This window comes from Condylura cristata, unplaced genomic scaffold (assembly GCF_000260355.1).
Source record: "Condylura cristata isolate star-nosed mole 26May11 unplaced genomic scaffold, ConCri1.0 scaffold00011, whole genome shotgun sequence".
Lineage (NCBI taxonomy): Eukaryota > Metazoa > Chordata > Mammalia > Eulipotyphla > Talpidae > Condylura > Condylura cristata.
The window spans coordinates 36955682-36970749 of record NW_004567112.1 but is presented as its reverse complement, the minus strand read 5'-3'; the positions used below and the strand labels follow the sequence as shown (position 1 = coordinate 36970749).

Sequence of the window (15068 nt, the reverse complement as noted above, 5' to 3'; positions counted from 1 at the left end):
GTGAGAGGATTCACCAGAGACAGAGTGGGGAGCAGAACAGGCAGATCGATGAAGTACATTGATGAGGGGAGCAGCGGGTGGGTCAGGAGAGGTCTGCTGCGCCATGTGGTCACCTCAGGGGCAAGCGGGGATCGAACTCATGCGGAAGTGGCTTTAGCTTTCAGTACTGCACTTTAACCCGCTGCGCCACCAGGGAGGGTCCCGACAATTCCTTTTTAAAAAAGGCTATCTCTTTCCTCCAGTTTAACACTGACTGTGGGATCCCTAAGGTGAATGACTCTGTCCTTTTTTTATTGTTGTCTAATATCCCCCACAAATAGCAACTCTTCTTTCAGTCATACATTTAAGAAAAATGTAACACTTTTCTTTCAGACCTCCTAAGCCATGAAAATGCAGCAACACTGAATGATGTAAAGACCCTGGTCCAGCAACTATATACCACATTGTGCATCGAGCAGCACCAGCTAAACAAGGAGAGGGAACTTATCGAGAGATTAGAGGATCTGAAAGAGCAGCTGGCGCCCCTGGAGAAGGTGCAGATTCAAATTTCAGGCTTTCTCTTCACCATTATTTTTTTCATAGCATTTTTACTCCAACTTTTCTCTAACTGAATGTACCACTAATTTTGAGGATTTAACTATTAAAAAATTCTAGTCAAAGCTAAAAAAAAAGATTGAATCCTTGAAACTGTACTTAGAACTTTTGCATCTAAATGTGCTACCTTAAACCAGATGTACCACCCTAAGATTCACCACAAAGAGTAGAATTATTGCTTGTCAAAAAGGTTCAGGTGTGGTGGATGAGAATTTTACCAGGTTAAGAATTAATATTATATGAAATTTTATGCAGCTGTTAAAATGATTGTATATGTTTAATATGTTATACAAAACCACTCATGATATTTCATGAAAAGTAAATTATAAAAAAGGGTGCATGTTTTTAATTGTAAATTATAATTTAATTGTAACTATTTTACAATTTTTAATTGTAAATTATAATTTCTATGTGTGTAGGGGGAAAATCAAAAGGAATATATTCTAAAATGCTAATAAGCTAATAAATCAGTAGGATTATGATTGATTTTTTCTTTATACTTTTCTAAATGGTTTGCAGTGAACATGGCATCCTTATTTTTTGGTGATGATGCAAGAATCTCCATTTTAAGAAATTAGACTATTAATAAGGAAGCAACTTTTACTATTGCATTTTTTCTGGTTTCTTTTAACCAGCTTATTCTCATTTATTCTTAAGACCATTAGAAATGTTTTAATAAATTAAACTTGAAGTACTGTCGTGAAGAGTAGTGGATGAAATTTAAATGTGGCATTTTCAAAATGTGAAGAATTTTAACGTAGCAGCTATAACAAACTAATTGTAATCCTTTTCTGATATTTTCTTTGTGCCAAGAATTAAGTATTTTACCTGCATTCTGTTACTTCTTAGAATAACTCAATGAATTCGATGGTAATTTGTAAGTCAGGACCTTAACCCAGTTAACCTGAGTCAATGTTCTGACTAACACTACTACTGCTTTGCATAAAGACTGATAATAAATTAAATCTTGTATGCTATAGTGAGAGAACATGTTTTCATTTCCTTCTTTTCAATGTAGGTGAAGATTTATTGAAACTAACTTATTTAGTCCCATAGTTACAGCTTCTGGGGTAAACCATAAGAGACAATTGTCCTAAAAAGTATTTACTACAGAATATTTTATTCATTGAAAACTAGATACTATTTAAGAAGACAAGCTATATTTACTAGAGTTGAGACTAATTTATGTCTTGACTTGTGTCCTGTTTTCCTTGGTGAACATAGAACGGTTTAAATATGAATTTTAAACTGGTTCTCTATCAAATGCCTTACATTTTGATTATGTGTGCCCCACAGGTACGAATTGAGATTAGCAGAAAAGCTGAGAAGAGGACCACTTTGGTGCTATGGGGTGGACTTGCCTACATGGCAACACAGTTTGGCATTTTGGCCCGGCTTACCTGGTGGGAATATTCCTGGGACATCATGGAGCCAGTCACCTATTTTATCACTTATGGAAGCGCTATGGCAATGTATGCGTATTTTGTAATGACACGCCAGGTAAGCATTCCATTTAAGTACCTCTTTGTAAGAAAGTAATGAAGTTTTTGTTTCAGTTCTTTTTTCTCATATTCTTTCTAAAGTCAGTTCCCTTTAGGTGCTCATTTATCCTTTAAACACACACACTTAGTTGTGTATATACATGTGTATATGCATGCCAGTTATATATCAAATACTGTCTAGGTGCTAAAGATAAGAGATAAAGATGTAACTTAACACTTCATGGAGCTCAAATTTTATTGAGAACTATAAAAATCATTAAAATAATAAAAATACAGTAAGTTATAGAATAAGAGGACGAAGGAGAATAGCCTGAGGGCAAAGGAAAAGAGTAGTCAGCTATAGAATAACTTGTTCAGCTAAGTTGACGTGGCTTTTTATCTACTATGTAATTAATTTAATAGTTGAATGGGGATAGTTCCAAGCTTTCCATCTTTATTTAATTTTTAGAAGGGGAAATTAATAATAACTCATCAAATTGTTAAACTCTGGCCTACTTCCAAAGTATGTTAAGAGTATAGATGTTTTTTTGTTCTTGTTATTGCTTTCACTTCATGGAAGAGAGTTGAAAATTAGATATATAATCATCTTATACTCTTGGCCTATTCTTTATCAGCCTAGGCTCATTTATTAAATAAATATCAGTATGCAGAACTAATTTGTCGTGGCAGTACTATTTTTAATAGCTTGGAGATCCATAGTGTGAGGTTATGAAGTATGAGGGATTTATTACCACTTATATATGCTATACCACTGCAGATCCAGCCAAACATGCCCTTGAAAAATAGCTAAGAAGTATGAGACATTATTCTATTTTTCCTTTTTTAAAATTGTTTTTGAGGGTTTTTAAAAATATTTATTTATTTTTGCATAGAGGAACATAGAGGTGCAGGGAGGTAAGAGGATTCACCAGAGACAAAATGGGAAGCAGAACAGATCGATCTACCAAAATGCACTGCAGAGGGGAGCAGTAGGGGCCTCAGGAGAGGTCTGCAGTGCCATGTGGATCAGTTCTCTGGCTGGGGATTGAACTCAGGACTTTGTGGTGATAGCGTTGAGACTTAACTGTTAGGCCAGCCGGGAGGCCCCTATTCTATTTTTCTTGGATAGCATAAGAAAACTGAGAGTTTCTTCTTTTGAATTTTTAATTTAGCTATTATTGAGGATAGGCTTTTTTTTTTCTTTCTTACATGGTTCATTTTGTACAATATTTTATTTCCCCACTAGGCTGTAGATATTCCACCACCACAGCAACTGTAAACTATCACTATAGCTCCCATTCTCTTCCCTGCCTTCTTATGGCCTCTTTCTCTCCCCCTTCCCTGCTATATGTCTCAGATCTATGGTTTGCCTACAATTTTTATCTTTCTCCTGATAAATATAGGCATTTTTTGTTTCTGCTATTATTCTAGCAGTGGTCATAGGCCTATTTATGTGTGGGAAAAATGAAAGCCCAGGAATGTTCTTAAGCCTTTTTTGGGCCTCTCAAACTGTGTAGTACAGAAGAGACAGTAAACCGTTTATGTCTTGCCTTTGTTTATCCAGAGTCTACACCACTTAGTACCATGTCTGGTTTCAACTAGCCACTTGTGTGAACAGAACTAAACAGCCATATCACTCATGTCTAATCATGGTTCTGGACATGGCTTGCTTATGTTCCTTGCCTTTGATTCTTTTCTTCTTTTTCTTCTCTCATAGACATACTCCTTTAGTGTACTCTTTTTATCTGTTGGTTGAATTCCAAGCTCCTTAGACTAATGTTCATAACTTTACTTTGTCTTTTCCAGTATCCCTATTCTATACTGTGTATTTTTTTTAAAGATTATTTATTCATCTAGAACTGGGGTACAGGCCAGAGATGCGGAGGGTGAGAGGATTCACCAGAGACAGAGCAGGGAGCAGAACAGGCAGATCTATGAAGTATACTGCTGAGGGGAGCTGCAGGCAGGCCAGGAGAGGTCTGCCACGCCATGTGGATCTCCTCCGGGGCAGGCGGGGATCGAACTCATGCAGAAGTGGCTTAAGCTTCTTAGTGCTGTGCTTTAACCTGCTGCGCCACCAGGGAGGGCCTCTATACTGTGTATTTTAAAGAAATCAAATATATTTTTTATTCCCTCCAAATGACCTGAGTTTTCTACCACTTTTCTCCTTACTTCACATCATGCTATTAACTGGAAAAGTTTTCCTGTTGAACTCTACCTGACATATGTCAAGGATTGCTTAAATGTTTACAGCTATGAACCTTTGGCCCATTTCCTGTAGTCAGCTTTGATCTTTCCCTCTTCTGAATTCCTATAGTAGATTAGGTTGCAACTCTCATTTCACTTATCCTGTGCTATCTCATTTATAATTTTTATGTCTTTTCTATCCTACTAGCCTAGGTGAGGCATTGAGTTTTTCCCATCTTTAATTTCTCTACCATGTTTGATACAGTACTTTTTATCTTGAAAGCATACCTGTTCTACTAGATACTCTACTTATTTGATCCCAAAGTATTTTTGCTGCCCCCAAGTGACAAGTCACAAAATAGCAGCAGTAAACAATTTAGTCTATTACAACAAATAATTTACTAAATAAAATATAAATATTTTTCATATAAATGTTCTTTTCCACATCACCATCCATAATTAGCATCCATGAAACACTTAATGCTGTTCAACAGCATTTAAACTCTGCCAAACTGATATTACGATGAGATTTATTTCCTAGCCATCTAAACATAGCTAAATAATATAATTCCAAAGATTTTTTGTAAAATGACAAGTTCCTTGAAATCATAAAATCATATTGAATTACACTGATTAATCATATTGAATTACACTGATTAATATTCAGTTATGTCTGGATACCAATTTTTGTTATGCAGAAAAAGAGCTTGACATAAAAAATTGCCTTTCAGAGTTAACTTCAGCATGTGGGTGGAACACCATCCAGGATCTTAGCAATGGAGAGCAGGTCACCCTCAAGAGGATGAAAATATGGGAGTAAAAGTATCTTAAAAGATATAATACATAAACATACGGCCCTCCCTGGTGGCGCAGTGGGTTAAAGCACAGCACTGAGAAGCTAAAGCCACTTCTGCATGAGTTCGATCCCCGCCTGCCCCGGAGGAGACCACATGGTGTGGCAGACCTCTCCTGACCTGCCCGCTGCTCCCCTCAGCAGTGTACTTCGTTGATCTGCCTATTCTGCTCCCCACTCTGTCTCTGGTGAAGCCTGTCGCCGCCCCTGCACTTCTGGCCTGTACCCCAGTTCTGTACGCATAAATAAATAAATCTTTAAAAAAAAAAAAAAGATATAATACATAAACATACAATACATAAACATATAATACAGTATATCATCCTTGGGCAGGAGGGGCAATCAAAAAATGCTTTGAAAGTCTAAATAGAGTTATAATTTAAAAAAAGTTAAGAAATACTGATCTAACCTTTAATGCCCTTTATCATCTCAATCCAATAACAGACATTTAGATTTTACTGCAGCAAATCATTTCTAGGACCTTCTTCACTAAAACTGTCCTGTTTATCATATAAATCAGTATGCTAATTCCTGATCACAATTTCTTTTCTTTCAGTGCTTTTATTCACTCTCTGTTCACCTCATCCTGATCTTTAAACTCCAGATGCCTGCCTCTTAACTTTCACTATCATTTTCCTCTTGTGTTGTTGCCTTTCAATTACTCCTTATAGCATATCGTCATCCTCATTATCCTATAGTCCCTGCCCCTGTGTTTTTCCACTATGTATACTTTATTAATGCTTAGACTTGGATGAGTCTAGCTATTTATCTTATATCCCAGCTACTGCACATTGTTAGAGAAAAATAATGTAACTGTATGGAATGGGCCTCTGATGGTTGTTGTTTTTTTTTTTAAGATTTACTTATGTGTGCATACAATAACTGAAATACAGGTCACAGGTGCGGGGTGAGAGGATTCACAGAGACAGACTGGGAAGCAGAACAGGTGAATTTGCTGAAATACACTGCTGAGGAGAGCAACAGTCCAGGGATTGAAGTCTTGTTGCAGTGGCTCCCCATAACTTGATAGGGCTGTGTCTTTAACCCCTGAGCCACTAAGGAGGCCCTTCCTCCCTCTTTTCTTTAACTCCATACCCCTTCTAGTATCTTACACAGTTTATATTTTGTGTTCCCTGTTATCAGTTTCTCTTCTCTTTCCTTTATAACCAAGCTTTCTACATTTCTTTTTACTTACTATCAGTCATCAAATATCTAAACTAAAGTCTAACACATAGTTGTTTAGTAAATGCCAGCTGTCCAAAAGAGAAATCATAAACTAGATTTAAATAAATTGAATTAGTTTTACATTTACATCCTAAGCTAAGTAACCTAGTAGCAGCAATTCAGATGAAAGGGAGACTTTTCCTTATTTTTTAATATATTATTTATTTATATATACATCGTTCATTTTTTTCCTTACTTTTTTTTTTTTAGATTTATTTATTTGTGCATACAGAACTGGGGTACAGGCCAGAGGCTCAGGGGCAGTGAGAGGCTTCACCAGAGACAGAGTGGGGAACAGAACAGGCAGATCGACGAAGTACACTGCTGAGGGGAGCAGCGGGTGGGTCAGGAGAGGTCTGGCACGCCATGTGGTCACCTCCGGGGCAGGCTGGAATCGAACTCATGCGGAAGTGGCTTTAGATTCTCAGTGCTGTGCTTTAACCTGCTGCACCACCAGGGAGGGCCATTTTTCCTTATGTTTTTAATACAACAATTATCCCTTTGGTCAATGTTACTTGATTCAGCCCTCCCTCAATTCTATTTTAAAGAGGTTTTCACAGTTCCTTTAAATAATGTTCTTCCATTATCTGACAGTAATTGTAAATATTTACTTATACTTCTATTATGGTATATTAAGTAATCAAACCAATCCTCCCACTAGAGAAAATTAGAATAGTTAGTCAAAACATAAAACACAGTTGCCCATAGATACTTGGCATCTACCAAATGCAGATAGTAAAAATTACCAGGCAAGGACCAGATGAAGAGGAGTCCCAGAAAGGTGAATCTGGTGTTTAGATATGCTTCTTCCTCTGAGTATTTATACCAATTAAAAAGGTTAAGACTAATAAAATTCAAAAATACTAATTTGAGAGTAAATTTGGATTCCATGTTTATTACAGTACTATTTACTACAGCTAAATTATGGAAGCAACTGCTGTGCCCATAGCAGATGAGTGGATCAAGACAGTGTGGTATATATACACAATGGAATATTACTCTGCCTTAAAAAAGATAAATTTCATGCCATTTGTGGGAACATGTACAGAGTTTGAAGGGTAATGCTAAGTGAAATAATTCAGGAGATAAATACCATATTGTGTCAATAATGTGCGGGATATAAAGTAACTAAATTAATAGAAAAATAAAGACAAACTTAAAAAGCAACCCTTGATAGCTGACTACAGAACTAAAGAACCAAGTTAGCGAGGGAGTGACTAAGTGGTCAAAACAAAGAGGGAAGGAAGGACAGTGATCTGTGGTGGTGGAATATAAGTGAGTTGATGGTGGGTGTGCTACTGCAGTAATACTTGATAGGGATGCTGAAACGTTACCTTGATTAAAAATAAATTTTAAAAAAATTTTTAAAAAGAAGGGTAAGACTGAGTGGCCAAGAAGTTGATCCATACTTAACCAGGAAGTTCTGTTTCACAATAAAATATGTTTAAGAAATTACTTAACCTAGAATATCAGTATATATCTTTATGTGTGTTGAATAGAATAATAATTAGTAGATGTTTGTTTTGTGACTATAGTATGCCAAGGAATCAATTAGTTTTTCCTTTATTTTTGTAGGAATATGTTTATCCAGAAGCCAGAGACAGACAATACTTATTATTTTTCCATAAAGGAGCCAAAAAATCACGGTTTGACCTAGAGAAATACAATCAACTCAAGGATGCAATTGCTCAGGTAAGTTCCAAAATTAAATCTCAGACCCAACTTGATGACACCATGTTCCATGTAACTCAGTAGATAAACTCTTTCAATGATCCAATCCTCTTCTTCCTATATGTTATTTCTAAATTGATAAAAATGACTGTTCGAGCATGAACACTTCTTAGAACATTTTATAATAACACAAGCAGGTGAAAAGAGGATCAGTCCTATCTGTCTTAGCATGCTGAAATTCTTAGACCTATTATTCATTTTGTTTCCAAGGTTGTCTATTTTTACTTTTCTCTCTTTTTAAAATCTTTCTATAATTATTCACCAAAATACTTTTCATGTAAAATATATGGTAGCAGTGGGGCAAAAATTAAACCCAGGTAAGAGAAAAACTACAAAAAAATCTCTCTCCAATACAAGTGAGAAATTACTGAACTAGAAGATGCTTTTGGAAAAGATTGGGTTCCCCCCCCCCATAGAACTTATTTTGAATTGAGTGTTTCCTTCAATCTGATATTTGATCTTAGTGAATAAATCCTCTTCCCTCTTCTCCATAGTCCTTACAACTTTGGATATTTTTCCAAAAGCTCTAGAAGTTCCTTCACCCACTTTAATATGGTGATTGATGGAACTGTAGTTTGAATAGACTTTATCTATCTGCCTGTCTTGTTCTAAGTGGAGTCACATACTCTATTGCAATGTTTAGTGGTTCTCAATTGAAGGGAATGCATCAGAATCTTCTCTGGAGCTAACACAGATGCTTCAGGACCACCCTACACCTATTAACCTGACTCCTGTTAAAAGCCCGTTGCCTCAGAGGCACTCATCTTCTGAAAATAAATTGAGATGATTTATCTGATTCATAGTGATGTAGTTTACTTTTTTCAGGAAAAAGCAGTATCAGTGAAAGGTTCACTAGCCAGCTTTTCTCATCTTTTGTTTCTATTTTAGGCAGAAATGGACCTTAAGAGACTGAGAGACCCATTACAAGTACATCTGCCCCTCCGACAAATTGGTGAAAAAGACTGATCTTCAATGAACCTCTGAATCCCAACAGAAAGAACACCTGTTTATAACTATTGCCTTTTTAATTAAAGCATTGCAGGTGGAAGCTGGGAGCCATGTCAGGGTAGAGGGTTTTTACCTTTCATCAAAAATCAAAAACAAAAGGGATTTAGGGGAGAAAAGAACGTTAAAATCTGAGGATCACACTTTGTGGAATATAAGCTCAAAGGGCTTAGTGAACATTGTCTTAATCAAGCATCTCAGTTGCTGGATGAAAATGATGCAGTTATATAGATGAGCGATTCATAAAGAGAAAATTATGCTGAGGGGGTTCATTTCTTGCATCTTCTTTGCAGGGTCAGCAAAACAATAACACACCAGCACCCAGTCAGCTCTAATTTGATTTTTAATTTGACTTTCTTATTTTTGACATAGGAGTGTATACCAGAAAAACAAATCCTCAAGATACATGGGTGGCAAACAGAATCTGCGTCCATTAGCATTTATTTTAGATTGGACCCAGTCTCTGCAAAGTTAGCAGGAATCTTTCTTGCCTGCACCCCTTTTCTGATCACATATACCTGTGGCTTTCACTAATTTTATCCATATAATTGGAACCGATATATGACTGTTTGATAATTAACCCTTTGGATTATCCCTAAGACCTTCTTATATGTCTATATATTTCAGTGCTCTGGATCAGTGTCTAGAAATCATTGGCAACACTGCATGAAGGTTTTTTTGTTTGTTTTGTTTTGTTTTTACTAATTATTCTTTAATAATCCCTCTTTGACTTACCTACCCCATTAATATTCCTCTGTCCCTCCACAGCTCAAATCAGAGGGAGTGTTCAGCTGTATTACTAAATCAGGAAGATGTAAGGTTTACAAATTGGCTAAAAATCATGGCTCTGTAGCCATTTTCAAACCAAAATAATTTAATTGCTGTTAATCTGTTTATGTGACAGCATTCTAGGCCACCAGGATGGCACTGCCTAGTCTGGAGGCTTTGTTCATCTCAAAGGACACACACTCCACACTGTTTGTGAGCCGACACACACTCCACACTGTTTGTGAGCCGACACACACTCCACACTGTTTGTGAGCCCTCTCCCTTCCCCCTCCACTACTTCCATTGCTATAAATCAAGTGTGTGTATCTCAAAGGGTGCAACTTATCTTTATACAGGAATACATTTCTATGGCTTCCTTCAGCCTACCCTCTGTGTCCTGTTTTTTCTTATCTTAAAATGAGAGAAATAAGAATTAATCTTATACTCTATCAAAATGTTTTCTACCATATTTCCAGATGACATCTGCATTTGAAAAGTCAAAGGAATCTGTGTCTAATATCCTGTTTTTAACTGCGGTGGGAGCAGGATGGAAAGGATGATGGGGCTTGCCACACAGCTGATTGGCTTCTTTCTTTCACATGATTCATCTCTCCCTGTTATGGCAAGGATTTTTTTTCTTCCTCCTTTGGGATCATTGTATATGAAAGAAAAACTTTAAATGACAAACCCAGACTCCAGGTGCCTTGCAGAGGTTGAAGGCCAACCGGGATTGCTGCTGCTGCCGCTGCTGCTCCTGCACCCCTTTTACTGGCATGATGAAATGAAAGGATGCATGTCTCCACTTCCCAGCCCCTCCTCCCACTTCCTTCCTTCACTGGCTCCAAAGTCACTCAGCCCCTTCCCTCATTTATTTTTGTTAAGTTGTGTGAATTATTTTTAAACATTTATCCTGTTTGTGTAGGGTTTTAAGAAGAAACAGCACAGTGCAATGAGCAAATCCTTTTGGGGTGTGTGGGAGGTAAGGGAGGGTGAAAAGTCCTTTAAACAATAACAAAATATTGAACATGTGTAAAATCCTGTATCATTTATGAAATATGTATAAAAAGCAATGTACCTTCTGGAACAATAAATACTTACTCAATTTTTGAACTATGAAATCTCATTTTTTAAACCAAACCCAAAAATTTACTTACCTGTGACTTAGTAAGCTTTTACTTTTAAAATGGTTTTTGAACATAATTATGACATTGCAGTAGTACTAGGAAAATTGGACAATCACATGGAAAAGAATGAAGCTAGACTACTACCTCACACCATATACCAAGATTAACTCAAAATGGATTAACGACTGACATGTAAGACTAACACCCACAAAATACATAGAAGGAAAACTGGCAAAACACTCTACAACATTGGCTTCGGCGATCTTTGTAGATATGTCTCCAATAATGAAAGAAAAAATAATGAGTCTACATCAAATTACAGACTACATCAAATTAAAGACTTCTGCACAGTCAAGGAAACCATCATTAAAACAAAAAGATACCCACTGGACTATAGTGATGGCACATGGGTGATTTGGTGATGGGAAGCCCACGGGGATTACAACTGAGATGAAAAAATGCACAAAATGATGTAAAAATAAACTATTAAAAAATGTACAAGGAAGGATGCAGTGAGTGAAGATGATAAAGCTATGTTTAATAAATGTTTCCTAATGAAAATGAGGGGAAAAAAAGATACCCTGCTAAATAGAAGAAAATACACACCATTCATCTGATAAGCAATTTCCAGAATCACCTGAGGTTAAGTGAACTCTACAATCATAATAGAGCCTTATCCTGATGAACAGGAAAAACCTCCATTATTATCAAACCACCTTGATTTGATTGTCCAGGGCAGTCTCCTGGACTTCAGAAAGTCATTCAAGAATGAGCCAAGATGCTGCTACTTTATTATAAAGATCACCAAACAGGAAACTGTTCACATGCTCCCTAAGTCTACCAAAGTCATATCAGAAAGCATATATGAATGTGGAGATGAGAGATGAGTCTGTAGCTATTTCCTGCCTCCCTTGCGACATTGTAAGTTATAAGAGTTATAAGAGGATCAGGATGAAATGATAAGCTACTGTGTCATTCAACAGATATTATCTACATGTTTTACAACATTGTTAGACCAGTAAAATTTCAGTGGGAATAGATAATGGAGAGTATTAAGTCCTCTGATGAATTTAGGTAATACAGTTTTTCTGAGGGACTTTGAGAAATGGTAAAAAGAAAAAGAGTTCTCTCAGAGAATGATCCCTGGAGCAGCAACATGGCAGGTGCTTCCTTAGAAATGCAAGTTGCCTGATCTCTACTAAATTAGAAACTAAGCTTGAGACCAACAAACTATTTTTAACAAACTTTCCTGATGACTCTGATAAGAACATTGATCTAATGAAACCATCACTTTAAGAGCATAATGAGTCCCAGAACTATGTCACAAATCATCAGTGAATCTTTTGATCAAATGGCCAACCTGCGTGACTAGAGGATTGATAAGAAAGGTAAGAAATATGGTAAATGAAAAGAGATGATGTTACATGTACTATTTTATCTCACCACAGTGTAGTAATAAGCACCTGGCAACTGCTTCAAAAATACAAACAGGTGCATTGTGTGTGTGTGAAAATATTTTACAGGAAAGTAGAACTTCCTAGAATTTCAAACTTTCACCAAAACTGTTAAGGATTGTAATTTCATTTTATCATTACCAACAACCTTTAATTCATAGCTCTCTCAAATAACTCCAAATTTACTGCATTCCAAAATATGCATCATAAGTTATTTCCTTAGGATAAATGTGTAGGCTAATTTTCATGAATTCTATGAAAATATTCATTTACAAATTCTTTAAAATGCATTATTCACTGAGCAGTCTCTCCTTGAAACTGTCTTTGGCTCTTATAACTTAACTCTTGGATGTGAATTTCTATCACAATGCCCTCTCCTCTTTCACAATGTCTTCTTCCTCTGATCGCATCTTTAATGTTAGGTTTCTTCAAGTTGCCATCTTGGGCCCCATTTCCCATGGATGATCTTACATGCTGCCCCATTTTCAGTGACCACTTACATGCTGGTAGCTCTAAAGTTGTTTTTCTAGCTCATATTTCTCCTGAACAGCAGACTGCTTTATCCACCTACTCACTAATCTATGTCTAGGACTCCTCACTGGTCTTTAAATTATTAAATTCCTTCAGTGCTACCAGAGTATTTCTGTTTCAAAATTCTAGTAGCATATATAATTTAAGAAAAAAATACATATGAATCATAGTGTTAAATATGGGAGAAAGAAGTGTAAAAGTTACCACAAGCATCATTTAGTCAAATCCAGAATGTGAACCATTCTACAGGATAAAATGACTAGTTTTCTTTCACAAATGACATGGAAAATGGGGTAGGAGGTAAAGGAAGGAGAATATACTAATTTTTAAATTTAGGCATAACACTTGCAATGTTTGCCATTCTTGTTTGAATTCTGACTTAAAACCATCAATACAAATACTTTTTTTTAAAGAAATTTAAGTATGGAATGGGTAATAAATGATAAGAAGGAGTTGTTACTAGTTTTCATGGTTTAATAATGGCTTTAGAATTATGTTAAAAAAAGAACCACATGTTAGACATGCATACTGGTAAATATATGGCATAAATTGACAAATGTTTATTATTGCACCTAAGTGTTAATTATTCTTTCTAATTTTTAATTATTTGAGTTTTTTTTTAAGTTAAAATGAAAAGGCAGGTCAATTAAAAAATTAAAATGGGGGGGAAATAAAAAAAAATCCTACCATCCTAGGAAGGCTTGTTTACAGAACCAAAGGACTATCTGGTGAAAGTCCTTGACTCTGACAATCAATCTTGGCAGCAAATATGAGTTTATCTTATGCACACATCCTCTGTTTCTCTGCAACACATATGAAGCACTCAGATGACTTCTCAGGGACAGGAAGTTGTAGAGTTTTGTTATTTCTGTTCAGAGCACTGACACTTAGCAGTACTATTCTGCAACAAGACAGTTCCTCAGTCCCTGAGTCACTCATTGCTGTCATCAAATTGCGACTTAATAAGCTGGTGCCCAAAAGCCTGTATTCCCCTAGCATTAGTGATAAAGTAGATAACTACAACTATCAATCAGTGAAGCCCCTCTGTTAGGGAGTAAACCATGCTCTGAGGGGCCACTTGTACTTCTCAAGTCAGTGACTGTTTATCAGTGACCGGCATGGCACCTGGTCCCTCATAAGCATGAAGATTTAATGGACTGTAATCCTTAAGGAAAGAGGCCACAATAATTTGCCACTTAAGTATAGTGAAAAATTATGCTGAAATGGGGATAATCCCAGTCACTAGACATTTGGTTATTAGGTAAAGAAACATAGGTGAGAGGAAGTATAGGATTAATAGATGCTAAAACTTCAAGTCAGGGTAAGATTAGGAGAGAAGAATTTTTATTTTACTGAGACACATGTTTAATATTTTAAAAACAAATGCAGACCTTTTCCCTGCCCTTCTTTTTATGCTTGCCCTTCACATATCCACATACCTCAAAATGTCAGGAAGTTAACAAGCTCCAAATCTATAATTACTAAGGTTATATCTGGGAACATGTATTATAGGAACAGGTACCTATGATTTCCTTCCTTTGCCTAAAAATAAAACTCTAGTAAACAATGTCACTTACATTTCTGTACTATTAATTAATAGTTCCTAATTTGAAGCTCTAATCCCTTAGTATGAGAATTAATAAAATAAATAACATCACACCATTTTAAAGTTCTGGAAAGAAAGGCACTATAAAAACAAGGTATCATTGTCTGAGTTGTTAAAAATACAATTTAAACCTTAATTCTAATTTTAGGACCAAAGCCCATAATAAAAGACTTAAGGGTTGTTTCAAGGGAAAATCATCCTGATTCCGCACCTGTCCTCACTACTCTTTTTGATGCTATTGTAAACTCCTTCACTGTCTAATCAAGACATTTTCTAATCATCAGTTAATTTGACTTTGCCTCATCTTTATTTAGTACACAATTCCATTGCTGCAGCATCATGAAATCAATTCCTAGAAGTCACAAAACAAGATTTTTGACGTGAGGGGATGTCTCTTCTGAAGTTACAGTTCCCTTCTTGATAAGATACTGGCATTCTCATCGCAGAGATTTCTTGAGTGAAAACAATAGGAGGATGAAGGATGGTGAGTTTTTTTCCCTAAAGAAAAAT

General features: G+C 36.2%; 1 protein-coding gene across 2 annotated transcripts in view; it reads left to right on the top strand.

Annotated features, from left to right (window-relative positions):
• The window catches only part of MCU (mitochondrial calcium uniporter), a 123625-nt gene extending 112683 nt beyond the window's left edge, over positions 1 to 10942 (top strand). For both annotated transcript variants that reach the window (XM_004680786.2, XM_004680787.2), the window contains 4 exons: positions 373 to 533; positions 1891 to 2094; positions 7915 to 8031; positions 8959 to 10942. In XM_004680786.2, the coding sequence (XP_004680843.1) occupies positions 373 to 533; positions 1891 to 2094; positions 7915 to 8031; positions 8959 to 9036 (560 nt within the window). In that variant the 3' untranslated portion in view covers positions 9037 to 10942. The remainder of the gene's footprint in view (positions 1 to 372; positions 534 to 1890; positions 2095 to 7914; positions 8032 to 8958) is intronic.
• The last annotated feature ends 4126 nt before the right edge of the window (positions 10943 to 15068 follow it).